The sequence below is a fragment of the Diaphorina citri genome, unplaced genomic scaffold (assembly GCF_000475195.1).
Source record: "Diaphorina citri unplaced genomic scaffold, Diaci psyllid genome assembly version 1.1 scaffold774, whole genome shotgun sequence".
In the NCBI taxonomy this organism is placed as follows: Eukaryota; Metazoa; Arthropoda; class Insecta; order Hemiptera; family Psyllidae; genus Diaphorina; species Diaphorina citri.
Window position 1 is genome coordinate 112,296 of NW_007378207.1, and position 27,705 is coordinate 140,000.

Sequence of the window (27,705 nt, forward strand, 5' to 3'; positions counted from 1 at the left end):
GTTTCAATCGCGCATGTACTTGTAACAAACGAGGTTTCAATTGCGCACCCATAACAGTAGAATTGCGTTTCGAAGTGTGCTCCAGCAAAGGGTTTCAATTGCGCATCCGTAACGATCGATTGCGTATCGGCAATAATCGAGTTTCAAAGTGTGCTCTCCCGCAAAGGGTTTAAATTGCGCATGTACTTGTACTTGTAGCAACCGAGGTTTTAATTGGGCACCCGTAACGGGTTTGAATTGCACATCTGCAAAAATCAAATCTCAAAGTGTTACTAAGGTTTAACGACCACTAAAGTTTAAAGTGCGCATAAACAACGACTAAGGTTCAAAGTGCGCATCCTCAATGGGTTTAAATTGCCACCGTAATCGTGTTTTTTAAAACGCTGTGAAAATGTATGTAAATATTTAAATCATTTGTACTATATTTATTTTATATTTAACGGGAAATTTTGCAATCATATGCCATAAGTGCTCCCGCAAAGGGTTTCAATTGCGCACATGTAACAAACTAGGTTTCAATTGCGCACCCGTAACGGGTTTCAGTTGCGCATCCGTAACGATCGATTGCGTATCGGCAATAATCAAGTTTCAAAGTGTGCTCCCGCAAAGGGTTTCAATTGCGCACATGTAACAAACTAGGTTTCAATTGCGCACCCGTAACGGGTTTCAGTTGTGCATCCGTAACAATCGATTGCGTATCGGCAATAATCGAGTTTCAAAGTGTGCTCCCGCAAAGGGTTTAAATTGCGCATGTACTTGTAGCAACCGAGGTTTTAATTGGGCACCCGTAACGGGTTTGAATTGCAAATCTGCAAAAACCAAATCTCAAAGTGTTACTAAGGTTTAACGACCACTAAAGTAAAAGTGCGCATTTTCAATGGGTTTAAATTGCCACCGTAATCGTGTTTTTTTAAACGCTGTGAAAATGTATGTAAATATTTAAATCATTTGTACTATATTTATTTTATATTTAACGGGAAATTTTGCAATCATATGCCATCGGTATGGTACATATGTACATACGTGTTTTATCAACCAAATATATTTCTATTTCGGTGACCTGTGAACCTCTTTGCAGAAGTTCTATCCAAAGGCAAAATGCCCACCACGACAACACATCTGCCAAGGTCGTCACTGAAGTTCAAACCTTCACTGAGCTTGCCACCGATCACGCTTAACATGAGAGCGCCTCCTTTCTCAACACTCGTCCCGTAGTCACTCAACACCTTGTCCACTTCACTTGTCTTCTTCGGTTCTCTGAACACCACCTTCTTCTTGGCTATCCGCTCATGTACATACGTGTTTTATCAACCAAATATATTTATATTTCGGTGACCTGTGAACCTCTTTGCAGAAGTTCTATCCAAAGGCAAAATGACAGCTCAAATTAGCCTTAAGGTTCAGTTATACTGCTATCCGCTCGATGAAGTGATTGTCACGCATGTAGTTGTACACGATAGCCTCGTAGTCATAGCTGGGGAAGAAACACACCATCCCTTTCGGTACGATGGTACACAGGTTGGTAATGGTCATCGCGATCTCCTTCAGAGTATCCCCTTTCGTCCGGTTTTCAAACGTGAGATCAAACTTTCGGTTTGTCGGACCACTGCATAGAATGAGCGGGAGGATGTTTTCCTTGGGAATGACATGGCCGCAGGAGAAGTGATGGATTCTGCTCTCAGGAACCCCCAGACTGCCAAACAGCTGATCCTTGAACTCTGAGACGGGCTCCATGGTACCTCCCGCCACTATGATGCTCCTTGCGTCCTGGACAATGTCTGTGAAATGATTGGCGGGATTGAGCAGGATGTATTTGATATGAGATTTGCTCAGTTCGGGGTTTTTTGTTACGAGGATTCGACCGTCTTCGTTTTTGTTGACCAAAGACTCGAGGAAAGTAACGACAGAGAGCATTGGATTTCTCACCTGGTCTTCTTGGACCTGACTTGGTGCTTCTTCTATTCCGCCCTCCGATGGTTTACTGAGGTTTGGATTGTTTTCTTGAACACCTTTCAGAAAGCTCTGTAGTCCGGACAGTTTTGGTTTCTCTTGTGTCTTCTCGATATCCGCTCGATGAAGTGATTGTCACGCATGTAGTTGTACACGATGGCCTCGTAGTCATAGCTGGGGAAGAAACACACCATCCCTTTCGGTACGATGGTACACAGGTTGGTAATGGTCATCGCGATCTCCTTCAGAGTATCCCCTTTCGTCCGGTTTTCGAACGTGAGATCAAACTTCCGGTTTGTCGGACCACTGCATAGAATGAGCGGGAGAATGTTTTCCTTGGGAATGACATGGCCACAGGAGAAGTGATGAATTCTGCTCTCAGGAACCCCCAGACTGCCAAACAGCTGATCCTTAAACTCTGACACGGGCTCCATGGTACCTCCCGCGACTATGATGCTCCTTGCGTCCTGGACAATGTCTGTGAAATGATTGGCGGGATTGAGCAGGATGTATTTGATATGAGATTTGCTCAGTTCGGGGTTTTTTGTTACGAGGATTCGGCCGTCTTCGTTTTTGTTGACCAAAGACTCGAGGAAAGTGACGACAGAGAGCATTGGATTTCTCACCTGGTCTTCTTGGACCTGACTTGGTGCTTCTTCTATTCCGCCCTCCGGTGGTTTACTGAGGTTTGGATTGTTTTCTTGAACACCTTTCAGAAAGCTCTGTAGTCCGGACAGTTTTGGTTTCTCTTGTGTCTTCTCGCCGCCCCATAGCTCGTGACATAGCTGCATGCGAGGCTCGACCAAGTTCTTCTGAGCACTCGCTACGTACACTTGTGTGCTTGTTGTCTTCACTTTAACCCCCTGCTCCGCGTTTCTATTCTCAATTATGGAAAACAATCGCTCCACCCCGATGTCTTCTCGACAACTTCTACAGGAGGTTTCAAGCAGTCCTTGTACTTCATGGAGTAGTTTTGCAGCTTGTAGCACAATTTGGACTGTTTGATGAACTCGAGTAGTTTGAACACATTGATATTGTCGATGTTGTTTTCCATGAGGAAATCTGACAGTGTTAATAGCTCCACCCCGATAGAGATACCGACGCATGGTGTGGTTTTGTTCTTGGGATCGAACATGCCTACCAGATTATCATAGCGGCCTCCCCCTGCCACACTCCCCACAGCCTGATCCTTGAGTACTGCCTCGTAGATAACACCTGTGTAATAGTCTAATCCCCGTGCCAAGCTTAAATCAAACACGATCGTATCCTTGAGTCCGTAGATCTGGCAGTAGTGGAATAGGAGTTTAATCGCTTCCAGTCCCTCCTTGGCTTGTTTGCTTTTCGCTAGGAACTCATCAGCTAGGAGATTCTCCACCAGGTCCACATGGCCATGCTTCAGTACATACTCTCCTATTTTGTCCGCCACTTCTGGTGACAGATTCTTCTCTCCTACCATTTCATTCTTCACTTCTTCCCAAGGTGATTTGTCCAGTTTATCCACAGAGGAGCAGATGGCACGGAATGAATCATTAGGAACCCCACAGCAGTGGAATAACCCGTCCAGTAAACTCCTGTGATTGATTTTGATAACAAACTTGCCAATGTCCATGCTGGTCAGGATTTCATGCACAATCATCATGCATTCGCTCTCAGGGATCATAGGATCGTAGGTGCCGGCAATGTCAAAGTCACACTGGTAGAACTCACGGTATCTACCTCGCGTCATGGCAGGATTATCACGCCTGTACACCTTGGCAATCTGGTATCGCTTGATGTGACTAGTCTTGTTCATAGCGAGGTATCTGGCGAATGGTACAGTCAAGTCATATCTCAGTGATAGAATCTCACCCCCCTGATCAGCCAAGTCGTATATCAGTTTACTATCTTCACCATATTTCCCCGTGAGCACTTCTTTGAGTTCGAAGATGGGAGTGTCTATTGTGACAGCACCATGTTTCTTGAATATCTTTACAATCTTGTCCAACACTTGGTTCCGCACGACTGTACTGTCAGGCCCATAGTCTCGTGTGCCTTTTGGTGTTTTCAAAATGAACTTGTGTGTGCTATTGTCTTCATTTGCCTCATCATTGATTTTCAACTGATTCTTCAATTCCAACAGTTTTTTCACTTCCTCATCAATTTGTTCTTTGGGAGCTTTGCTCGATTTCAATTTCCTTACAACATCTCCCTGAGCTTTTATACTCTCTTGTATATCCGCCATGGGAGCAGCACTTGACATAGTTCTATGTATAGTATGATTCACAGCACCAATGCTAGATAACTTGAGTTTGTTGGAAAGTGACGAGCAATAATTTCGTCCAAATACTTGACTTGTGTGTAGGTAAACTTGTCCAATACTTTTGTTCAAATAGATCTGCAAGAGTAGAATGTATATTCTCATCACTAGCTCCTCAGTTCTGTGTCTCTTCAATAGATTGAGGAAGGATACAGTACTACCAACTTTGCACAAGCCATTTTTAAAACCACATGGATGATCCTGTAAAATAACAGGATTAAAATTCAGACAAAGGAAGTAGGTTGAGTATTTTCTTCAGGTCCTCAGTTCTGTCTGTCTCTTCAATAGATTGGGCAAGGATACAGTACTATTAACTGGGCACAAGCCATTTTTAAAACCACATGGATGATCCTGTAAAATAACAGGATTAAAATTCAGACAAAGGAAGTAGGTTGAGTATTTTCTTCTCCGAAGGGTAAGCTTAATGAAAGTAAAGATCAATAAAATAATACCTACTTAAATAATGATAATAATTATTAGATAGGTACTTATTACATATTACCAAATCTCTATTTATTAGTCAGGTGTTACAAGCAAATTTCAAAACATGGGTACATTAAATGTCAGTATTAACAGACTTAAAATAAAATCAGGAGACAAAATATAAGATAAACTTTTTATCTGGTTCTATTTTAGATAGCAATTTATGTTATTTTTGCTATACATAGTATTTTGCACATATTGGAGCTCTCTCAAACAAAAGGTTCTCATTTCATTAGGTAGAAATAGCTCCCACAAAGAGAAAGGGGTCTCACGGTCTCATTTAGACAAAAGAATATTTATTTCAGTATTAAAATCGGGAGACCAAATGGTACAGTACTGTCACACAAAGTCCCAAGTTTGTTATACCCATACCAATAAAAATTCACATAGGTATCTACATGTTTACATTTATAACATTTCAATGGGCTACTTGTGCTTTTGATCTTTTTATAAGTCAAAAAAAAAAAAAAAAAAAAAAACTCAGATTTACCTGCTATTTCTTTTGCAAAGTCCTCTTTGGCCTTTTGTTTATCTTCTTCGGTCATCTGTAGAGGAAGACCTTTGCTTCTCCTGTCTTGAGCTACATAATACTGAAAGCATAACAGAAACAAAACAAGATCTCATCACAAAAAAAAAGTAAAAATAATAGTAATAATTCATTTTTAATTTTCAAATATTTCAATGGTTTACTCTCTGGTGTTGACTCAGACCCTAAATCCTAAATCGAAGTATTATGTCTCTTATTGTCCATCTGATAGGGGACATGCTATGGGATGGACATGCTACAACAAAGACCACAGAAATCCAATGTAGCAATTGTTTCATTGGTTTTTTTTTTCTTCTTTTTTAATTATTAATATTATTTTAGGATACATCAGGTCCTATGGAATCCTCAATGGTCTGATCATGCCCAAAATCTAATGAGCAAAAGTCCTTTACTCACCCAAAACTTTTTGCAAATTTTGTAATTCTCAAATTCTTTTTCACAAAGTTCCTTGATGTAATTGTTTCTGTCCAAACATTTCATTGAAATTTCATTTTCCTGGGGGAAAAAATGAGACAAAAGTGTTTGTATAAATTTGTTACTTTACTGGTTATGAATAATAATACCTGCGGCCACAATTTAATCCTATTTGAATAGCTTGGATTGGCCAGTATGTTTGGTCAACCAATTATACCTTTGGAGTAATATATCAAATCAAGCAGACTGTTGAAATTCCGAATGGATGTTTCCCCCTTTTTACAGGTTTGATAGAGTGAACTGTAACTGCTAAGGTCTTGTCCCAAAAGCAAATTTGATTCCAAAATGTGGCCCTGAACATATATATGGCCCTAACTAATTTGAACACAAAAACTCTCAAGTTTACTTACTTTAGCACATGGATTTCTTGCTTTGACAGCTTTGTTGTGTGCATTGTTTCTTTGATACTGAGAGTAGTAATCATTTTTTTCTGGTCACACTTTAATCCTGTTTGAATAGCTTGGATTGGCCAGTATGTTTGGTCAACCAATTATACCTTTGGAGTAATATATCAATCAGACTGTTGAAATTCCAAATGGATTTTTCCACCTTTTTAGAGGTTTGATAGAGTGAACTGTAACTGCTAAGGTCTTGTCCCAAAAGCAAATTTGATTCCAATATGTGGCCCTGAACATAAATAACTAATATGAACACAAAAACTCTCAAGTATACTTACTTTAGCACATGGATTTCTTGCTTTGACAGCTTTGTTGTGTGCATTGTTTCTTTGATACTGAGAGTAGTAATCATTTTTTTCTTTACTCATTATTCCAAAAATTACAAGTTTGACCAAATGATTTGATTTACTGCATGTTTTTGTATGTCTGGAAATATGGAAATAAATACCTATTAGGTGTTTGTATTAAATATTAGTAGGTATCAAGCTGGCTACATATGATAACTTGTCTGCTGAAGAAAAAAAGTTTCTAAATACCTATTAGGTGTTTGTATTAAATATTAGTAGGTATCAAGCTGGCTACATATGATAACTTGTCTGCTGAAGAAAAAAAGTTTCACAATAACCAACCAATGTAATAATGTAATCTTACCGAAAGAAAAGCTTTTAATTGCTTGGAATTTGCGGTGTACAACACCACTTTTTGTAGGAATGGATCCCTAGAGAGAAGTTATTTGACCATTAGTTAGTGGTAATGGTAATTTTTGTTTCTTTCTTTTCTTTTCCTAATGATAAACTGCCTGTTTTTGAATTTGATAGATGACTTTAAAAAGTCTCCAAGGTTAGCCATTCTATTGTTACTTACTAGATTTCACTGTTGCTGAATAGATTTATTCTAGTTCTTATGCTGTGCGCTGTTGTTTTGTTCACAGTATTTCAACCAAGGAGCTCAAGTAGATTTCTTGAAAAACATCAAAAATAAATGACCATCTCCAGCTTATCTCTTTCAAGAAAATAATTTAAATTTCAAAAATTCCCACTCTTTCTGTTGATTGTAAGTGCTGCGTTGCCACATCAACTTTACAAAGAGAAATAAATTAAAATTTGCAACCCGTAATTTAGAAAAAGATAGTATCGACAACATTGCAAATATTAAAAATCAGGATTTCAGGAAGTGTGTTTTCGTCTTTTCGTGTTTTGTGACTTTTGTCTTTAGTCCATTTGTTCAATTTTTTTCTATTGATAAAAATAAGATTAAAAGAACGAACTCATCCGGGTTTAAAGTTCAACTACCTACTTGTTGATAACAGTTGAAAGTTTTGTATTCTCAGGAAGCAAACATTAAATTGAAATTCAATTTGAAAAACATCAAAATAAATGACCATCACCAGCTTATCTCTTTGCTCTTTCAAGAAAATAATTTAAATTTCAAAAATTCCCACTCTTTCTGTTGATTGTAAGTGCTGCGTTGCCACATCAACTTTACAAAGAGAAATAAATTAAAATTTGCAACCCGTAATTTAGAAAAAGATAGTATCGACAACATTGCAAATATTAAAAATCAGGATTTCAGGAAGTGTGTTTTTGTTTTCGTGTTTTGTGACTTTTGTCTATTAGTCCATTTGTTCAATTTTTTTCTATTGATAAAAGTAAGATTAAAAGAACGAACTCATCCGGGTTTAAAGTTCAACTACCTACTTGTTGATAACAGTTGAAAGTTTTGTATTCTCAGGAAGCAGAGCCAATAGAAACGCTGATGCGGTTCGGGCGAGAGACGAGAGAGAGAGAGAGAAGATCTAACTGCTTCAGCATCAACCTGTCGTTATAGGTACTAGGTGTTGTTGAAGAATTAGACAGCAGAGAAGCTACTTCCATTGTAGAATGTAAGGCGGCTTTCCAAGATTTACCTATCTATCATTTCTACGTCTTAGGTGGTTTTTCTCTTGATCTTCTATTTTTTTTATTACATCCCTCGTCAAATTTAGCTTGTTTTTATATCCAAAAATATCCTTGGGCCCTGTTTCCAGAAGGTACGGTTCGGCCGTTATTCTGGATCAAAGTTCCGCTAAAGGTGGTTTTTCTCTTGATCTTCTAATCTTTTATTACATCCCTCGTCAAGTTTAGCTTGTTTTTATATCCAAAAATATCCTTGGGCCCTGTTTCCAGAAGGTACGGTTCGGCCGTTATTCTGGATCAAAGTTCCGCTATTTAGAAAAGTCGTGTCGTATTTACACCAGATTTTTTCCCCCCTTCAGGACTTTTTACTCACCTCTCTTTTTCAATTTCAAGAGACAGTCTTCTCATATCGTTGGTCTGCGGCACCAAATCATACGGAACCAATAAGTCAGGCGGTGACATCAGGGGCGGTTCAGGACTCTCGCCGCCCCCGGGGGGTTCGAGGTCCAGGGGAGTGACAGATCCGGGCCTTGACACGGCGGGATACAGGGATGGCACGGAAGAGCCCAGGTAGGCGTTACGCGAGAGAAATTCGAGCAGCTTTTCCTTGGCTTGTTTTTCGGCGAGCCGTGCCTGAGAGGGGAAAAGGAAATGTAGGTATTTAGTAAAATAGAATAGAATATACCTTGTTTATCCTGTTCGAATGAGACTAAAAAGTCCCTTTACTCACGCCGTAGGAAATGTATTTAGTAAAATAGAATAGAATATACCTTGTTTATCCTGTTCGAATGAGACTAAAAAGTCCCTTTACTCACGCCGTCAAAAACAAAGTCTTATGTATGAATTTATACAATTCACAGACCTATAACCTTAATTGTAATGAAAAAAAAGTCAAAAAAAGGACTTCTCAGGTCTACATTGGCAGTCTAAAAAAAGTAGGTATAGATGCCAACTTTCTACTTAAGGAAATACTTATTACTACTCAGGAAGCAGAATCTCAGTACGTGCCGACTTTTTTACAACGAACGAATAAGTGATAACTCACCTACTTTTTCAGTGCTTTCCAACTCTTTCATAAAATGGCTCAACAGTTGACAAAGAAGATCATCAAGAATGCACTAAATGTGCCTCAAACTATTACCAATATGAGTTTGAAATCGATTTGCACCAGTCATAATGTGTATTCACCACGTAAATCTGTCAAGGATAAAACAGGAAAGAATATCGTGTTTGTGGATGGAGTGCGTACACCCTTCCTCCTCTCTGGTACTGATTATGCTAACATGATGGCCCATGAGTTGGCCCGACACTCCTTGATTGGTATTTTACAAAAGACTGGTATATCCAAGGACCTTATTGATTACATTGTGTATGGCACAGTTATCCAAGAAGTGAAAACTAGCAATATTGGACGAGAGGCAGCACTGAGTGCTGGATTCTCGGATAAAACCCCAGCACATACTGTTACCATGGCATGTATTAGTTCTAACCAAGGTATTACAACTGGTATTGGTTTGATTGCTGCTGGAGCATATGATGTGGTTGTTGCTGGTGGTGTTGAGTTTATGTCTGATATTCCAATCAGACATTCAAGAAAGATGAGAAGTCTGCTCCTGCGTGCTAACAAAGCCAAGACTCCGGCTGACAGATTAAAACTGTTAGCAACCATCAGACCTGATTTCTTTATACCTGAACTTCCAGCTGTAGCAGAGTTCTCATCAGGTGAAACCATGGGACACTCAGCTGATAGACTGGCTGCTGCTTTCAAAGTGTCACGTAAAGAACAAGATGAGTATGCTCTGAGAAGTCATACCCTGGCACAACAAGCTCAAGAGAAAGGATACTTGACTGACATCTTACCCATCCAAGTTGGTGACAAGACCATCAGCAAAGACAATGGTGTTCGTGTGAGCACACCAGAACAAATGGCCAAACTGAAACCAGCATTTGTTAAACCTCATGGTTCTGTAACAGCAGCCAACTCTTCTTTCTTAACTGATGGTGCATCTGCCTGTGTCATCATGACTGAAGCCAAAGCCAAGCAGTTGGGTCTGAAACCTAAAGCTTATCTGAGAGACTTTGTGTATGTGTCTCAAGACCCCAAGGACCAACTGTTGCTTGGACCTGCCTATGCTACACCTCAAGTGTTGGAAAGAGCTGGATTGTCTCTGAGTGACATTGATGCCTGGGAAGTACATGAAGCTTTTGCTGGACAAATCTTAGCCAATCTGAAAGCCATGGACTCGGAGTGGTTTGCTAAGAACTACATGGGCAGATCTTCCAAAGTTGGTGTCCCAGATTTGAACAAATTCAATAACTGGGGTGGTTCTCTATCTATTGGACACCCATTTGCTGCAACTGGTGTAAGACTGACAGTACATGCTGCTAACAGATTAGTTCGAGAAGATGGTCAGTTTGGATTGATTGCTGCTTGTGCTGCTGGTGGTCAAGGTGTTGGCATGATCATTGAACGTCATCCTGATGCCACTGCTAATTAAATAGTTCATGAGTTACCAAACTTACCTGTGCTACTATATTACATTATGGACTGTCTTATTTATAACCCTTTACTGCATGTACAAAACTGAAGATAACCTTCTCTATCATAGAAAATTATTTATTAGAAAATTATGGAAGGAATTGAAGGTAGGAACAGACTGCACATTTTCATTTTTATGTACCCGGCAAAGCCTTGAAAGAAAGAAAACAAACAATGTCGACAGGATTCGAACGAACATTCCCGTTCAAACAAATGGCAGAAAAACGCCACACAAGGCAGCTTTTGACAATCTCATCTACACGGAGACGGAAAAGCAACGCCCGGTTTCCAAATACAAGGAACTCGTTAACGATCCAGACGAACAAACCGTCTATTCTAAAACACAAAGCGAGGAACGAAAAAGCAAATCCCTCACCACCAGCAGCGTGAGTCCAGAACAGCGCGAGAGTTGGAAATACATAGTCGAAGAAATTGACGATCAAATACACAAATCCACGGGCAGCCTTCACAAGACGAAACTACACCTGTCCTCCGACAGACTGAACAGGAAGTTCAACAGATCTACAGACAGTCTGGACAGTGAAGCACGGGCAAGTACGTCACGAGAACAACCACAGAAGGGTCAGCAAGTGTACCAGCTACAAAAAGACTACCAACCGTACCAGACAGACAACCAGCGGAGCCTCTTCGAAACAACGCACACAAAATCGTATAAACATATCAAACACGGTACTGGAGATTTCAGCGAAGGAACAAACGTAGACCCAGACGATGTTGAAGATGTAGAAGAGATCGTCATGGAAAACAGAAACGTTGATGCCAACTTCGATAGGAGAACCAGTCGGTACAGTAGTCAAGAATTTGTGGAGACGAGAAGAGTGGACGAGAAGACGTATGAAGAAAGGAAGATGAACTTGAAGACGATGAATACAACTTCCTTGGTATAACACGAAATACGAGCCCAAGTTGAAAGATCTTACTCCGTTCCGAGAACAAACCTCTTTTTACTCCAAGCGCAGAAAAAACATCGTAGGTACCGTTTGTCACTATTATCTGCACGTAGAGTAAAAGTGTGGAGTGCAGTGCAGAGTCTTTCGTGGAACAGGGCTCATGTATCTGCCTATCAAACATTAAAATATCTCATATCTGCTCCCACCGATTTGTTTATGATGTAAAAATCCTGTGACCCCGCCCCATTTCCAATACATGTATATAATAATAAAAAAAAGATCACTGTAACATATTTGATACCTATTAGTAGGTAATCAATTGATCGAGTTCCTATCTTTCTAGCTAACAGTGTTGACGCGTATAACATTATCATTTGTGCTCATCATTTCGTAATGTCTCTTATCTTGAGTATGTTTCAGAGATAATATAAACACTGACAAACATCAAACAATATTTCATCATTCATGAATATTTTTACTCGAACAAAAAAAGTGCTTGCTCATACTACCTCGTAAGTTCCTTTGAGGTAACCTAAGGAAAACAATCAATACTTTTATTTAAAAAATAATAATAAAATAAGAAGTAACAATATGGAGAGAGAAAAACTGACCTCACTATTCCACCATTCACTGAAGAAATGAGAAATTGTATCAACACTTCAGTCACAGTTGAGTGCATAACCTTGTATTACACATACCTTGGATAATTATTAATGAACCATGTAATGCTTACTTACCTATATGCCATTTTCCCTCTCATTCTATAGCTCTGTTTGTTCTGTATTGATCATGTACATTTCTTTGGCTAGTAATGCTACAATTGGTTGACCATGAATCAGACCAATTACCTACAGACTTTTCTTCGTCTTACATATTCCAAGAAAATTGCCAAGTAGCCTTGACAAAAATATTGCTTGCATCAGAAAAGTTTGATTAATGTTAACTTACTCACCTATCTATTCCTCAGGACTTGCACATATGAAAGTTTAACATCATTAGAATACATGGTTGAGCTAGTTAATTTACTGAGCCAATTACTATCAAATAGTATTTTTGTCTTACCTTTCAGTTTCAAAGACTTGTCCAACCTAGGCTTCAGATGTTCAACAACTTTTGTGACACTATGGTGTTAGTGAGAGATTGGCAACTTGTCTGCGATTCTAAAGTCAAATGTGTTCCAACGCGGCAAGAATGTGATACTCAGAATATCCGGACAACAAAAGTGAAAGGAAAAGTAAGATTATGGGGAAACTTCTTTTTTTTTTCAACAAAATTTTCCAGAAGTAAGTGAAAAATCTGGATCTGGCACAGGGGAGCGTGTTGAGGACGAGATTTTTGTGGGAATTTTGCTATAAATCCCACCATTAAAAAAAATACCCTGAGGACGATTGAAATTACATGGGATTTTTATTGTCGTCCTCTAACAAACATAAATAGGTACCTACTACCAAACTTTAACCGAAGATGTAAATATGTACCTAATCTAAGTTTCGATTTTTTTTTTTTTTTTAGTAAAATTTAGTAATAGTTTAGTAAAATATGCACCCAGTTTACACTGTTTACTCAGGTCTTAGGTAGTATTAGGTAGGTACATATTATTTACACTCTGTATCGTCAACAAAATTTTCCAGAAGTGAAAAATCTAACATGGACAATCGGACTTTTGAGGTTATGATTTTGTTTACAAAAAGTGGATTCCTAAATCCTAAAATACGGTCAGCAAAACGGTTTTAATTTGATTTTTCTTCTTTGGATTTATCACTTGGTGATAACATATCAGCTGATAAGGGGTGACATGGACAATCGGACTTTTGAGGTTATGATTTTGTTTACATAAAGTGGATTCCTATTTCCTAAAATACGGTCAGCAAAACGGTTTTAATTTGATTTTTCTTCTTTGGATTTATCACTTGGTGATAACATATCAGCTGATAAGGGGATTGTTGCTCGTTTGTTGTTTTTCCAATTTTTTATTCCCTTGGAAACTGTAAACTGTTGTACCTACCGTCATTAATCATTCATTCATTCATTCCTCTTCCTTTTACCTTTTATTCAACACAAAATAATTTTGTTCACTTGAACTCACGTCTTTTTCATACGTAACTGATATTTTTTCCAATTTTTTATTCCCTTGGAAACTGTAAACTGTTGTACCGTCATTAATCATTCATTCATTCCTCTTCCTTTTACCTTTTATTCAACACAAAATAATTTTGTTCACTTGAACTCACGTCTTTTTCATACGTAACTGCGTGATAAACCCCTTGCCATTTGTATTTGACCCCCCACTATTCAGAAACCAAATCCATCCACTTTGACTCACTGACATAACTCCCAGTTCTTTTCATCTGAAAAAAAAGGTAAGCTTAATGAAAGTAAAGATCAATAAAATAATACTTAAATAATGATAGGTAATAATTAATAAATAGGTACTTATTACATATTACCAAATCTCTATTTATTAGTCAGGTGTTACAAGCAAATTTTAAAACATGGGTACATTAAATGTCAGTATTAACAGACTTAAAATAAAATCAGGAGACAAAATATAAGATAAACTTTTTATCTGGTTCTACATCTGAAAAAATCAAGTCAGCCTATTTTAATCTTCAGTGGTATCAGTGAGTTCAGCTTTGAAAGAGTCACATCAAGAATGAATGCAGTGTCTAATGGGCAGAATGAAAACATGACATGTTTGGATGATTCACCATCGAGTAAGGAAGCCTCTCCTGTATCTGAAAAAATCAAGTCAGCCTATTTTGATCTTCAGTGGTATCAGTGAGTTCAGCTTTGAAAGAGTGACATCAAGAATGAATGCAGTGTCTAATGGGCAGAATGAAAACATGACATGTTTGGATGATTCACCATCGAGTAAGGAAGCCTCTCCTGTTACAGAAGAAGAGCTTCTGAGAAAGCCATACATAACACCTGAAGATGTTCTTTGCCTGAATCATATCACAGAGAGTAAGTATAAAGTTCACTGAACTAATGGGTAGTTTAGTGAACTATAAAATAGAAGCTCACAATAGCTTTTTTTATAGTTGAAAAATATTTCTCCTTAGACGCTTTTCCTTTCAATAAGGTCTGTTCACAGTTATTATATTGTTCTTTTTTTCTCATTTCAGATTACTTGTGCAGTCCAGATGCAAACATCTATGAAATTGAATTTCTACGTTTCAAAATCAGAGATATTGATTCAAACACTGTTCTCTTTGAGATTGCTAAACCAGCTAACACTGCAAGTACACCATCTTCAACTCCCGGAAACAATGCTGAGTCTCCCGAGTCCCAAGGTGATAGAAATTCAACTTCTCATGACACACAAGCTAACAACATTCCAAAAGATCCAAACACAGGACGCTTTGTACGCTATCAGTTTACACCCAAGTTTTTAAACCTCAAAAACATAGGTGCAACTATAACTTTCTCAATTGGTGATTTTGAAATTAACAATTTCCGGATGATAGAAAAACACTACTTCAATGACACTGTTCACTTGAAAACATTTGATTTCAATTTTGGCTATTGCATACCAAACTCAATCAATACTTGTGAACATATTTATGTTTTTCCTAATCTATCTAAATCTCTCACTCAAGAAATGATTGACAATCCATTTCATACAAAGTCCGATAGCTTTTATTTCATTAACAATAAGTTGTTCATGCACAACAAAGCTGAGTATTCCTACAATGGTGTTTAGACTGTTGGAACATATTTATTAGTATCACTGTAGGTATTTTAGATCTTAGTTATAGTTCCTTAGTGACACACATCCTAATTATTACACATGTAATTTACACTACACTGTACTTAATAATAATCACTTGAATAATAAAGACCTAAATAAATACTCATCCAGACCCAGGAGCAAAATGATAATGATCTCTTTGGAACCAAATTTATGGTTTATGGCAAATAATTGGTAAACTGACATTTTTGCATTAGGAATGCATTTTAAAATAGAACAGAATATGAATACTAGGCATTTATAGAAAGTAGGTAAATAGAAAAACAACCAGTTCATATAAGTAGTTAGCCCATTTTCAAAACATGTTGAAAGGAATGACTGTTTCACTAGAAGAAGATTACATCTATTTTAAAGCACAAATAGTTGAGACTGTACTGTCAATTTCTAATGTTTATTTTAGGTGTGATAGTTTTACATTGTTCTTTCGAAAGGAATGACTGTTTCACTAGAAGAAGACTACATCTATTTTAAAGCACAAATAGTTGAGACTGTACTGTCAATTTCTAATGTTTATTTTAGGTGTGATAGTTTTACATTGTTCTTTCTTTATAGTAGGTTCACACACATTATTTACATCTCTAGTTGCAGTGGTGTCAAAGAAAGAATTTCCTCATGACAAATTGGTGTTATTATGAAGATTTAATGTGTGTTCTTCTCAGAGTTTGTCTAATAAATTCAGCTCTGTGTCTGTCTTATCTCTAAAGTAGGTCCACCAAACACCATCCTTTTTTCTGTCCGTATTAGGTTCACACACGTTATTTACATCTCTAGTTGCAGTGGTGTCAAAGAAAGAATTTCCTCATGACAAATTGGTGTTAGTATGAAGATTTAATGTGCATTCTTCTCAGAGTTTGTCTAATAAATTCAGCTCTGTGTCTGTCTTATCTCTAAAGTAGGTCCACCAAACACCATCCTTTTTTCTGTCCTATGGTGCATAGAGTTTCATGATTAGGAGCTTCATTTTTAGTAATTTGTGTGCATTATACCTTATATCTATTATTATTTTTAATACTTTAATTTTCATATCTCATGATAGTTTTACAAAATTCTATTCTATTCTTTCTTTGATACCAGCAACACTTCAATTTATTCAACTCACTCTAAGTTTTTAATATTTTAATCTTTGATGATCTCATTTATTTATTTATAGTACACTTGACATTGATTGTTTATTACACAATATATTATTTATTTAAATTAAATATACTAGGTATATAATAAATAAAAATATCTGGTGTTACAGAAAGATTATGTTTTTAATTACCATTAGGACTTTCACTCTCAAAAAGTACAGGATTATGTATCTACTTGCATTGGCCTGTAAATGCAAAAATACCTTTAACACTTACCTACCCTTTGAGAAATGGACCCCTCATGGTGTTATTGAGTATATTAAAATAAATAAATAAAACAGCCAAGGAGTGTGATAAAAAAAAAAAAAAAATGGACACAAAGATAGTGAGTACCTACCTATTAAAACTCATACACAAAGCCCACTCCAAGGCATAGGTGTGGGGGTGGGCAGCCCAAGGGGATGTGTTAAGCTTCTACCTATTAGAACTAGGTACATATACTAATGTTGAATATTGACTACATATTTACATGACAATAACAGTTAGTACTTGTTTCTCTTCAGACTTTTCCCCCAATATTCACCTCTTCAAAATCATTTGGGTGTCTGCTAGCTTGATAAAATTGTTCAGCCAAATTTTTCACGAAATTTTTTGTACTCTTCATTCCTCTTTTGGAGAATTTCTGCTTTACCTGCTTAATGTTGAATATTGATGACTACATATTTACATGACAATAACAGTTAGTACTTGTTTCTCTTCAGACTTTTCCCCCCAATATTCACCTGTTCAAAATCATTTGGGTGTCTTCTAGCTTGATAAAATTGTTCAGCCAAATTTTTCACGAAATTTTTTGTACTCTTCATTCCTCTTTTGGAGAATTTCTGCTTTACCTGCTATTTCTTTTGCAAAGTCCTCTTTGGCCTTTTGTTTATCTTCTTCGGTCATCTGTAGAGGAAGACCTTTGCTTCTCCTGTCTTGAGCTACATAATACTGAAAGCATAACAGAAACAAAACAAGATCTCATCACAAAAAAAAAGTAAAAATAATAGTAATAATTCATTTTTAATTTTCAAATATTTCAATGGTTTACTCTCTGGTGTTGACTCAGACCCTAAATCTATTTTTATGTTATTATTTATTTTTACTTTTTCTTTCTTTACATTTATTATTTTAATACAACATGGGCCATTTCTTTAGGTAGGTTTTTGGTTTCATTAGGTAACAATTTCTTCAAAATTGAAAGGTATCTCTTCCCTGTATTTTACCAAATGGTTTTATTGTTCTGTAATATTTTATTGTCCTTTTGTGTGTATTCAAATTATTTTTGTACTTTATTATTGGTGGTTTTTTCAGAAAACAAGATTTTATTTTTATACTATTTAACTTTTTTCCATTTTATTATGTCTAGCTAGGTAATCAAGAAACCAAGCATGATTTTTTATTCCCATGTATTTTGTATCAGTAAATAAATATATTGGTTACTTATTTACAATCTAATATTTTGTGTATTTCTTTCTTTACCCATCTATTTTTTTCTTTAACTACAAGGTCATTCGCGCTAGAACTTTGTCCTAGGCTAGATTTTTTTTTTCTTTTAAACCAAGGTAGGTAGGTATTGAAATTAAAGGTACACTCTTTTCCTGTGCCTCCTCTTTATTTCAGTCATATAGTTACAGACTGTGATTTAAATCTACAATATACATATCCTGACTCAGTGTAAAACAAACAAGAGATAGGGACGCGTAGGTAAAGATAATTCTCACCTACCTACATACTTCCCGCTCATCTTCACAGATAAGGACAGACCTACCTACCAACAGTATCGTTCGTAAAAACTAACTAGGTACAATCTTATAGTAATAAAATACTTCATAATAATATTTGGGAAGTCATTTTGTTTTTATTTAGTTCGAAAGTGTTTGAGACCGAAATTTATTAGACTACTTGTGTAAAACGTAATAATTATTTTTAATTTCAGTCCAAATTTTAATGCTGACATTTTTTTGGTGTTCAATAGATTAAATTAATACAAATACCAAGTTCCCTTAGAATTGACGTTATCATCACCTGTCACCATTACAAATTTGGTGAAAAACCAACCACCACTACGAATTCGGCTTCTCACTAAGTCCTCTGTAATAATAAATTACAAACACACCACCTATTCTAACCATTTTTGTGAGCCTGCTAGAAAGTTGATAGTAACTCGAGCATTGTAGAAAAATAATTATGAAATCCAGACCCTCCAGTCATCGCCTCAAACAGAGAAACATTGCAGAAGAAATGTTTAATTTGATTTTGGTGCAGTTTTAATTAGACTATCTTGTTCTCTGAATCAGATTGATTTAATATTTTAACTATTCTCTTCTGAATCAGATTGATAAAATTTTGGTCCTTCAGGCCGGACGACCAGCATCGAGAACATTGTAGTGATTAGACTATCTTGTTCTCTGAATCAGATTCATTTAATATTTTAACTATTCTCTTCTGAATCAGATTGATAAAATTTTGGTCCTTCAGGCCGGACGACCAGCATCGAGAACATTGTAGTGACACCGTGTCTTTTTGTCAAATAATTTTGGTCCTTTCGGGCCGCATTTTTTTTTCATTACGAAAAGTGAAGTTCTTCGTGGAATTACATTAGAGGTTCAAAAAATGGCAGCGAATTCGGTCTGTTCGGACATTTTACTATCGTATACGATTCCTTTGAGTTATTTTCTCGGACTGTACATACTTTACGTCGCAGTCAACGTGTTGTTAATATTGGACAATGCCATGTACTTGCTAATGGTGCTCCTTCATTACGTTCCCGCTCTCATCTACGTTCTACACAAACTAGCGGTCAATTTCAGCATCAAGAACATTCTGGTGACAACCGTGTCCTTTGTCCTGTTCCCATTGCATTTTATGCTAACGTAAGTATCAAAAATCACTTTTTTGGACTCAGGGGACCCTAAAACTGATATTTCCACCCATATCCCTATTTTGTACACAAACTAGCGGTCCATTTCAGCATCAAGAACATTCTGGTGACAACCGTGTCCTTTGTCCTGTTCCCAATGCATTTTATGCTAACGTAAGTATCAAAAATCACTTTTTTGGACTCAGGGGACCCTAAAACTGATATTTCCACCCATATCCCTATTTTGAAAATTTGGACCGCCTGCAATAATTTCTCATTTGTATAGGTACCTACTCTACACATACTCGTATTGTAATAGATAGCTAATACCTACATACCTATAACTAAACACGATACCATATTTCTAAACCTCAAGTCGAAACACATCCCAAAAATCAGAAGCCATGGAGTTTACCCTTATCTCAAAATACACTGAAAAAAGTCATCTAACTATAGTTCCTTACTAAGTCATCTCTAACTTGTACCTTTTCTTTCAGACTCTACTACAAAATCATGTTCTCTCTGATGATTGCCAAAATAAACAAGAGTGAAGGCGAAGAAGCCACATCCCTGATTTTGAAAATGTGGACCGCCTGCAATAATTTCTCATTTGTATAGGTACCTACTCTACACTTACTCGTATTGTAATAGAAAGCTAATACCTACATACCTAACTAAACACGATACATATTTCTAAACCCATTTTCTCAATGACCCAGATAAAAGTCGAAACACATCCCAAAAATCAGAAGCCATGGAGTTTACCCTGTTTACCCTTATCTCAAAATACACTGAAAAAAGTCATCTAACTATAGTTCCTTACTAAGTCATCTCTAACTTGTTCCTTTTCTTTCAGACTCTACTACAAAATCATGTTCTCTCTGATGATTGCCAAAATAAACAAGAGTGAAGGCGAAGAAGCCACATCCCTCCTCAGCAAAATCAAACCGGACAACCCTCTCAACACATTCATCATACTGTTCACCTGTGTCCAAATACCGTTCCAACTCATCCTGCAAATCATCATCTACCTGGCTCAATACAGACACGTTACCAACTCTACCATTCTGATCGTACTCAACTTGATCCTCTGCCTTCTCCTCTTCACAAACGGAGTCGTGAGCTACTTCCGATATGAAACTCAGAACATCAATAAGTATCTCCTGGGCCACGTGAACTTAAAGGCAACAAATGGGGATAAAGTGAAAGTGGCAAGAACGTACAAGAAGCCCGAGCCTTCTAGCCAAAGATCGATGGCACAGTTCGAAGTGGAGCGACAGGATCGGAAAGTAGTTATAGACGCACATACACTCCCCTTCAAAGTGATCGTGTTCCTGAAATGGCTCCTCCATAATTACATCCGAATCATTTCAATTGCCTTCGTTCTGTTCTACTTCCCAACATTCACTCTGATTTTCTTCACAGTACAGACGATCGTTTCCTTCCTCGCGCTTTTGTTTTGCGATTTCAAGTCTCAGCGGAAGCTGAGCATTGCGTACGACCTTCTTCAAAGTGTCCTCCTCAATGTCTGCCTCATCGAGTATAGGCTCAACCTGTGCCAGAGGAAACTCCTGTTCGTTGGATACTTTCTGATCGTTTTCGCCGAGAATCTGCTGTTCAACTACCTGTGGTACTTCACGGCCAATTGGTCAAGACGTCAGCGTGGCTTGTTCAATGCAACTCTATGGAGTTTGATCGTATGCCAGATACTGCACTTCGTTTTGATGATTGTGTACTTCGTGTTCTACAAACCCAAACAGTTTGAGATCAACTACAACGCTGGAACTGACGAAGAAGAAGGTGATGGGGATGACTCAAGTAGTGAAAATGAAGACGAGAACGTTCCGCATGTAGAAGAAAACGGATTTCAAAGCAGCGGTCAAAGATACGAGAATGTAAACGGCGAAAGTTCCCGACAAAGCCTTGAAAGAAAGAAAACAAACAATGTCGACAGGATTCGAACGAACATCCCCGTTCAAACAAATGGCAGAAAAACGCCACACAAGGCAGCTTTTGACAATCTCATCTACACGGAGACGGAAAAGCAACGCCCGGTTTCCAAATACAAGGAACTCGTTAACGATCCAGACGAACAAACCGTCTATTCTAAAACACAAAGCGAGGAACGAAAAAGCAAATCCCTCACCACCAGCAGCGTGAGTCCAGAACAGCGCGAGAGTTGGAAGTACATAGTCCAAGAGATCGACGATCAAATACACAAATCCACGGGCAGCCTTCACAAGACGAAACTACACCTGTCCTCCGACAGACTGAACAGGAAGTTCAACAGATCTACAGACAGTCTGGACAGTGAAGCACGGGCAAGTACGTCACGAGAACAACCACAGAAGGGTCAGCAAATGTACCAGCTACAAAAAGACTACCAACCGTACCAGAAAGACACACCGCGCAGCCTGTTCGAAACAACGCACACAAAATCGTACAAGCACATCAAACACGGTACTGGAGATTTCAGCGAAGGAACAAACGTAGACCCAGACGATGTTGAAGATGTAGAAGAGATCATCATGGAAAACAGAAACGTTGATGCCAACTTCGATAGGAGAACCAGTCGGTACAGTAGTCAAGAATTTGTGGAGACGAGAAGAGTGGACGAGAAGACGTATGAAGAAAGGAAGATGAACTTGAAGACGATGAATACAACTTCCTTGGTATAACACGAAATACGAGCCCAAGTTGAAAGATCTTACTCCGTTCCGAGAACAAACCTCTTTTTACTCCGAGCGCAGAAAAAACATCGTAGGTACCGTTTGTCACTCTGCACGTAGAGTAAAAGTGTGGAGTGCAGTGCAGAGTCTTTCGTGGAACGGGGCTCATGTATCTGCCTATCAAACATTAAAAATTCTCATATCTGCTCCCACCGATTTGTTTATGATGTAAAAATCCTGTGACCCCGCCCCATTTCCAATACATGTAAATAATAATAAAAAAGATTACTGTAACATATTTGATACCTATTAGTAGGTAATCAACTGATCGAGTTCCTATCTTTCTAGCTAACAGTGTTGACGCGTATAACATCATCATTTGTGCTCATCATTTCGTAATGTCTCTTATCTTGACAATATACTATGACACACTTGCCGAGGCGATGTAGGATTCGTATTAAAAAATTGCTTTCAATGTTTTTTTTTTTTTTTTTTTTTTTTTTTTTTTTTTTTTTTTTTTTTTTAGTGGTGAACCCTAATCTTATCTTGGATTTGATTACTGAAATACTAAACTTGTGAATGTACTATGACTGTAGTATACCTCGGGTGGAACGAAAATATTGGGGGTTTCTAAACTTTCGGGAATCGAAACCGGGACCTCCGGCGTGCAATCCTGGTGTTATACTCACTAGGCCACGAAGGCTAGTTATTACGATTAAATTTTGACAATCCAATTGAAGCACTCTAATTGATGGGCAGGGCCACAATTAGAGTTTTTTAAACATAGAATAGATTTAACCCTTGGATTGGCTTGGCTAAAAGCTACGTGATTGACTAAAATGTTAGAAATCAGCCGATCTAGTCCTAGTCCAATTACCTAGTCCAAGAGTTTAACCTGATTGTGGTCCCGGCCAAAAATGGGTTGGTTCAATAATTTTAGACTTTTAGTGTGGCTCCAGAGGACCAATAGTCCAATATTTGGATACACCCTGTTTAGAAGATGACACAGGTGTGTAAGTGTTGTCAAGTGTGAGATGAGGAAACTTGTATGAGAAATGCAATCTGATAGCTTACACTTATATCAGTGCTAGTCAAACTTTTTCAGGTCTGAACATAATCTCTAAACCTTGGAGCATCTTCGTACGCAAAAAGCCCTTTTGAGGCTTAGGTATAGGGGCAAACAAGCATCTATGCACAAACCTTGGAGCATCTATACTTACACAATCGTACACAGAAAGTCCACTTTGAGGCTTAAGAGCAAACTGCCCAAACAACTCTAAAATTTACTAACCCAAAAGTTGGGTTAGTAAATTTTTGTTTGCCCCTACACCTAAGCCTCAGAGTGGGCTTTTTGTGTATACTCGTAGAGTATAGATGCTTCTATGCACTAACTTATAATAATGGAAAAGGAATTTTAATTGTGTTAAGCATAAATCCATGTCGAAAATGTCGTTCCCCGCTTAATATACCATGCTAAATTTCATGACTTGGACTCGAACCACCAACCTCCATATTCAAGGTCTGTTTTTCATTCCTACGCCGCATCGATGCGGCGTCAACTTGACGTTCACTCTGCGTCAGGAGTGGGGGTAAAATGTGGAAAGTCGATGTACTCTCGCGTATTGAAGAAAAAATATATAAAGAGGAAAATCTCTGCCCGTGGCCCAGAATTTCGTTCTTTCCCTTCTTACCTTTCTCAGTGTGGAGTACTTGTTCTCTCCCAGCCGTACTTGTTCCTCATGAAGGAGATCTAGTTCAGACTGTTTCTCTCCCACCTTGAGGACCTCAATTTCTGTCCTGAGATCCCGCAACTGATCCTGTAGGTGTTTTGATTTCTCCAGATATTCAACCCTGAGGAACAGGAAACAAGGAAGCAACATGAAAAATTTGTTTAAGTAATTTACGGCTATACAGGGAAAAAGCTCAAATGGCACTAGCGATCAAAAGTATCCTTGGGCCTGTTTCGAGAAGGTACGGTTCGGCCGTTATTCCGGACCAAAGTTCCGCTATTTCAATCAATTTTATTTGTACAAATATACAATTGTATGTGGTACAATGTTAAGACTACGTAGGTACTAAACTATTTATGGCTATACAGGGAAAAAGCTCAAAAGGAACTAGCGCTTCTCACGACTTTACCTTTAGCCACGGGTCGCTCAAATTTTGCAGACAGCTCCCATAATTAATTATTAGAGAACGGAATTCATGAAATTGCATATGCAAATGCATGTTTTGGCCATTTTTGAAAAAAAAAAAAAAAAAAAAAAAAAAAAAAAAAAAAAAATCAAGTCTCATCGGAAGCTGAGCATTGCGTACGACCTTCTCCAAAGTGTCCTCCTCAATGTCTGCCTCATCGAGTATAGGCTCAACCTGTGCCAGAGGAAACTCCTGTTCGTTGGCTACTTTCTGATAGTTTTCGCCGAGAATCTGCTGTTCAACTACCTGTGGTACTTCACGGCCAATTGGTCAAGACGTCAGCGTGGCTTGTTCAATGCAACTCTATGGAGTTTGATCGTATGCCAGATACTGCACTTCGTTTTGATGATTGTGTACTTCGTGTTCTACAAACCCAAACAGTTTGAGATCAACTACAACGCTGGAACTGACGAAGAAGAAGGTGATGGTGATGACTCAAGTAGTGAAAATGAAGACGAGAACGTTCCGCATGTAGAAGAAAACGGATTTCAAAGCAGCGGTCAAAGATACGAGAATGTAAACGGCGAAAGTTCCCGACAAAGCCTTGAAAGTACCCGGCAAAGCCTTGAAAGAAAGAAAACAAACAATGTCGACAGGATTCGAACGAACATTCCCGTTCAAACAAATGGCAGAAAAACGCCACACAAGGCAGCTTTTGACAATCTCATCTACACGGAGACGGAAAAGCAACGCCCGGTTTCCAAATACAAGGAACTCGTTAACGATCCAGACGAACAAACCGTCTATTCTAAAACACAAAGCGAGGAACGAAAAAGCAAATCCCTCACCACCAGCAGCGTGAGTCCAGAACAGCGCGAGAGTTGGAAGTACATAGTCCAAGAGATCGACGATCAAATACACAAATCCACGGGCAGCCTTCACAAGACGAAACTACACCTGTCCTCCGACAGACTGAACAGGAAGTTCAACAGATCTACAGACAGTCTGGACAGTGAAGCACGGGCAAGTACGTCACGAGAACAACCACAGAAGGGTCAGCAAGTGTACCAGCTACAAAAAGACTACCAACCGTACCAGAAAGACACACCGCGCAGCCTGTTCGAAACAACGCACACAAAATCGTACAAGCACATCAAACACGGTACTGGAGATTTCAGCGAAGGAACAAACGTAGACCCAGACGATGTTGAAGATGTAGAAGAGATCATCATGGAAAACAGAAACGTTGATGCCAACTTCGATAGGAGAACCAGTCGGTACAGTAGTCAAGAATTTGTGGAGACGAGAAGAGTGGACGAGAAGACGTATGAAGAAAGGAAGATGAACTTGAAGACGATGAATACAACTTCCTTGGTATAACACGAAATACGAGCCCAAGTTGAAAGATCTTACTCCGTTCCGAGAACAAACCTCTTTTTACTCCGAGCGCAGAAAAAACATCGTAGGTACCGTTTGTCACTCTGCACGTAGAGTAAAAGTGTGGAGTGCAGTGCAGAGTCTTTCGTGGAACGGGGCTCATGTATCTGCCTATCAAACATTAAAAATTCTCATATCTGCTCCCACCGATTTGTTTATGATGTAAAAATCCTGTGACCCCGCCCCATTTCCAATACATGTAAATAATAATAAAAAAGATTACTGTAACATATTTGTCAGATCTTCAACTCCTTATGGGTAGGTAGATTAGGAGTTGGGCTTTTTTTTAATCTTTGATAGAGGGAACTGTAATAGCTGAAGTCTTATCGTCCCAAAAGCGACGAGAAAAGCAAAACAGGGTAGGAGAAAGCCAGCTGTTCCGAAAATGAACGTTATCCCCAGCGCTTACAAGGCAGACGCGCTACCAACCAAGCTAACTAGGCTGGCTGAAACAAATGAAACGGAAAATCGGTGACTGTAGCCCACGGTTTCATTTTTTCCCTTTCTCAGTGTGGAGTATTTGTTCTCTCCCAGCCGTACTTGTTCCTCATGAAGGAGATCTAGTTCAGACTGTTTCTCTGTACTCTCGCGTATTGAAGCGAGAATGTCGATGTACTCTCGCGTATTGAAGAAAAAATATATAAAGAGGAAAATCTCTGCCCGTGGCCCAGAATTTCGTTCTTTCCCTTCTTACCTTTCTCAGTGTGGAGTACTTGTTCTCTCCCAGCCGTACTTGTTCCTCATGAAGGAGATCTAGTTCAGACTGTTTCTCTGTACTCTCGCGTATTGAAGCGAGAATGTCGATGTACTCTCGCGTATTGAAGAAAAAATATATAAAGAGGAAAATCTCTGCCCGTGGCCCAGAATTTCGTTCTTTCCCTTCTTACCTTTCTCAGTGTGGAGTACTTGTTCTCTCCCAGCCGTACTTGTTCCTCATGAAGGAGATCTAGTTCAGACTGTTTCTCTCCCACCTTGAGGACCTCAATTTCTGTCCTGAGATCCCGCAACTGATCCTGTAGGTGCTTTGATTTCTCTAGATATTCAACCCTGAGGAACAGGAAACAAGGAAGCAACATGAAACATTTGGTTAAGTAATTTACGGCTATACAGGGAAAAAGCTCAAATGGCAGTATGGCACTAGCGATCGAAAGTATCCTTGGGCCTGTTTCTAAAAGGTACGGTTCGGCCGCTATTCCGGACCAAAGTTCCGCTATTTATGGCTATACAGCTCGAAAAAGCTCGAAAGGAGCTAGCGCTTCTCACGACTTTACCTTTGACCACAGGTCGCTCAAATTTTGCAGACAGCTTCTTAGTTAATTATTAGAGAACGGAATTTATGAAATTGCATATGCAAATGCATGTTTTGGCTATTTTTGAAAAAAATTGCATATCTTGACCATTTCGGGCATATTTGCATATTTTGGGCGCTTTCGGAAGAAAATTGGGTAAATTTTGGATAAATATCCTTTTTTTTTATTGTGAACTTATTTTACCCCTCATCCCCCGACACAAGCTCCCAGTTTCCCCGATTTACTGTTTACTAGACCACGTGACGCAATAGAGCCAATAGAAACGCTGATGCGGTTCGGGCGCGAGACGAGAGAGAGAGAAGATCTAACTGCTTCAGCATCAACCTGTCGTTATAGGTACTAGGTGTTGTTGAAGAATTAGACAGCAGAGAAGCTACTTCCATTGTAGAATGTAAGGCGGCTTTCCAAGATTTACCTATCTATCATTTCTACGTCTAAGGTGGTTTTTCTCTTGATCTTCTAATCTTTTATTACATCCCTCGTCAAGTTTAGCTTGTTTTTATATCCAAAAATATCCTTGGGCCCTGTTTCCAGAAGGTACGGTTCGGCCGTTATTCTGGATCAAAGTTCCGCTATTTAGAAAAGTCGTGTCGTATTTACACCAGATTTTTTTCCCCCCTTCAGGACTTTTTACTCACCTCTCTTTTTCAATTTCAAGAGACAGTCTTCTCATATCGTTGGTCTGCGGCACCAAATCATACGGAACCAATAAGTCAGGCGGTGACATCAGGGGCGGTCAGACTGTGGAGCTCTGAATAAATAAGGAATATAAGGATAGACTTGAGTAGCCTCTGACTGTCAGGTAACCTTATTCCGTCAGTCCCAAGTACCACACGCTTAGTTTGTACCAACAGGTAGGTAACCTTATTCCGTCAGTCCCAAGTACCACACGCTTAGTTTGTACCAACAGGTAGGTAACCTTATTCCGTACCAA

General features: G+C 38.5%; 6 protein-coding genes, 3 long non-coding RNA genes and 1 pseudogene across 10 annotated transcripts; 5 read left to right on the forward strand and 5 right to left on the reverse strand.

Moving 5' to 3' along the window:
• Window positions 1-36: 36 nt before the first annotated feature.
• On the reverse strand, window positions 37-1,914 carry LOC103511971 (ATP-dependent DNA helicase DDX11-like). The gene is made up of 3 exons (XM_008476724.1): window positions 1,411-1,914; window positions 1,061-1,286; window positions 37-245 (listed from the first exon to the last, which is right to left on the reverse strand). Exons 1-3 carry the CDS (start codon window positions 1,912-1,914, stop codon window positions 37-39), a joined length of 939 nt encoding a protein of 312 aa, XP_008474946.1.
• Window positions 1,915-2,012: 98 nt separating this feature from the next.
• On the reverse strand, window positions 2,013-12,791 carry LOC103511972 (annotated as a pseudogene).
• LOC103511973 (coiled-coil-helix-coiled-coil-helix domain-containing protein 7) lies at window positions 4,528-7,175 on the reverse strand. The gene is made up of 5 exons (XM_026825571.1): window positions 7,013-7,175; window positions 6,427-6,596; window positions 5,673-5,771; window positions 5,210-5,319; window positions 4,528-4,597 (listed from the first exon to the last, which is right to left on the reverse strand). Exons 2-5 carry the CDS (start codon window positions 6,514-6,516, stop codon window positions 4,528-4,530), a joined length of 369 nt encoding a protein of 122 aa, XP_026681372.1. The 5' UTR covers window positions 6,517-6,596; window positions 7,013-7,175.
• Window positions 7,726-10,704, forward strand: LOC103511957 (trifunctional enzyme subunit beta, mitochondrial). Its single transcript, XM_008476709.3, has 2 exons — window positions 7,726-7,879; window positions 9,030-10,704. The coding sequence occupies exon 2, from the start codon at window positions 9,123-9,125 to the stop codon at window positions 10,539-10,541; it is 1,419 nt and encodes a 472-aa protein (XP_008474931.1). The 5' UTR covers window positions 7,726-7,879; window positions 9,030-9,122; the 3' UTR covers window positions 10,542-10,704.
• A 1,440-nt stretch (window positions 12,792-14,231) lies between the features above and the next one.
• Window positions 14,232-15,536, forward strand: LOC103511958 (protein unc-119). The gene is made up of 2 exons (XM_008476710.3): window positions 14,232-14,457; window positions 14,619-15,536. The coding sequence occupies exons 1-2, from the start codon at window positions 14,304-14,306 to the stop codon at window positions 15,194-15,196; spliced, it is 732 nt and encodes a 243-aa protein (XP_008474932.1). The 5' UTR covers window positions 14,232-14,303; the 3' UTR covers window positions 15,197-15,536.
• Window positions 15,537-15,670: 134 nt separating this feature from the next.
• On the forward strand, window positions 15,671-16,633 carry LOC113468566. Its single transcript, XR_003392273.1, has 2 exons — window positions 15,671-15,951; window positions 16,141-16,633. It is a non-coding gene; the product is annotated as an uncharacterized LOC113468566 (long non-coding RNA).
• A 113-nt stretch (window positions 16,634-16,746) lies between these two features.
• Window positions 16,747-17,310, reverse strand: LOC113468565. The gene is made up of 2 exons (XR_003392272.1): window positions 17,208-17,310; window positions 16,747-17,008 (listed from the first exon to the last, which is right to left on the reverse strand). It is a non-coding gene; the product is annotated as an uncharacterized LOC113468565 (long non-coding RNA).
• A 1,518-nt stretch (window positions 17,311-18,828) lies between these two features.
• LOC103511960 lies at window positions 18,829-25,671 on the forward strand. Of its 2 annotated transcripts, XM_026825572.1 has the most exons (3): window positions 18,829-19,232; window positions 20,076-20,690; window positions 24,177-25,671. In XM_026825572.1, exons 1-3 carry the CDS (start codon window positions 18,973-18,975, stop codon window positions 25,402-25,404), a joined length of 2,103 nt encoding a protein of 700 aa, XP_026681373.1. In that variant the 5' UTR covers window positions 18,829-18,972; the 3' UTR covers window positions 25,405-25,671. The 2 variants fall into 2 exon arrangements, with proteins under 2 accessions (XP_026681373.1, XP_026681374.1); XM_026825573.1 differs by lacking the exon at window positions 24,177-25,671 and having other exon boundaries at window positions 20,076-22,212.
• LOC113468567 lies at window positions 19,297-19,786 on the forward strand. The gene is made up of 2 exons (XR_003392274.1): window positions 19,297-19,393; window positions 19,717-19,786. It is a non-coding gene; the product is annotated as an uncharacterized LOC113468567 (long non-coding RNA).
• Window positions 25,672-25,857: 186 nt separating the features above from the next.
• LOC103511974 (merlin-like) lies at window positions 25,858-27,502 on the reverse strand. Its single transcript, XM_026825575.1, has 2 exons — window positions 27,410-27,502; window positions 25,858-26,508 (listed from the first exon to the last, which is right to left on the reverse strand). The coding sequence occupies exons 1-2, from the start codon at window positions 27,496-27,498 to the stop codon at window positions 26,220-26,222; spliced, it is 378 nt and encodes a 125-aa protein (XP_026681376.1). The 5' UTR covers window positions 27,499-27,502; the 3' UTR covers window positions 25,858-26,219.
• Window positions 27,503-27,705: the final 203 nt, after the last annotated feature.

Coding starts and splice junctions, on each gene's coding strand:
- LOC103511971 (XM_008476724.1), bottom strand. CDS start 1,914: ATGCTCTCTGTCGTTACTTTCCTCGAGTCTTTGGTCAACAAAAACGAA. Junction 1,287..1,410: donor ACTTCATCGAGCGGATAGCA/GTATAACTGAAC, acceptor TATGTACATGAG/CGGATAGCCAAGAAGAAGGT. Junction 246..1,060: donor TTCTGCAAAGAGGTTCACAG/GTCACCGAAATA, acceptor TGATTTTTGCAG/ATGTGCAATTCAAACCCGTT.
- LOC103511973 (XM_026825571.1), bottom strand. CDS start 6,516: ATGAGTAAAGAAAAAAATGATTACTACTCTCAGTATCAAAGAAACAAT. Junction 5,772..6,426: donor CAAGAAATCCATGTGCTAAA/GTAAGTATACTT, acceptor TTTTTCCCCCAG/GAAAATGAAATTTCAATGAA. Junction 4,598..5,209: donor GAAATAGCAGGTAAATCTGA/GTTTTTTTTTTT, acceptor GTTATTTTACAG/GATCATCCATGTGGTTTTAA.
- LOC103511957 (XM_008476709.3), top strand. CDS start 9,123: ATGGCTCAACAGTTGACAAAGAAGATCATCAAGAATGCACTAAATGTG.
- LOC103511958 (XM_008476710.3), top strand. CDS start 14,304: ATGAATGCAGTGTCTAATGGGCAGAATGAAAACATGACATGTTTGGAT. Junction 14,458..14,618: donor CCTGAATCATATCACAGAGA/GTAAGTATAAAG, acceptor TTCTCATTTCAG/ATTACTTGTGCAGTCCAGAT.
- LOC103511960 (XM_026825572.1), top strand. CDS start 18,973: ATGGCAGCGAATTCGGTCTGTTCGGACATTTTACTATCGTATACGATT. Junction 19,233..20,075: donor CCATTGCATTTTATGCTAAC/GTAAGTATCAAA, acceptor CTTTTCTTTCAG/ACTCTACTACAAAATCATGT. Junction 20,691..24,176: donor CTTTTGTTTTGCGATTTCAA/GTCTCAGCGGAA, acceptor AAAAAAAATCAA/GTCTCATCGGAAGCTGAGCA.
- LOC103511974 (XM_026825575.1), bottom strand. CDS start 27,498: ATGTCACCGCCTGACTTATTGGTTCCGTATGATTTGGTGCCGCAGACC. Junction 26,509..27,409: donor CTTGAAATTGAAAAAGAGAG/GTGAGTAAAAAG, acceptor CCTGTTCCTCAG/GGTTGAATATCTAGAGAAAT.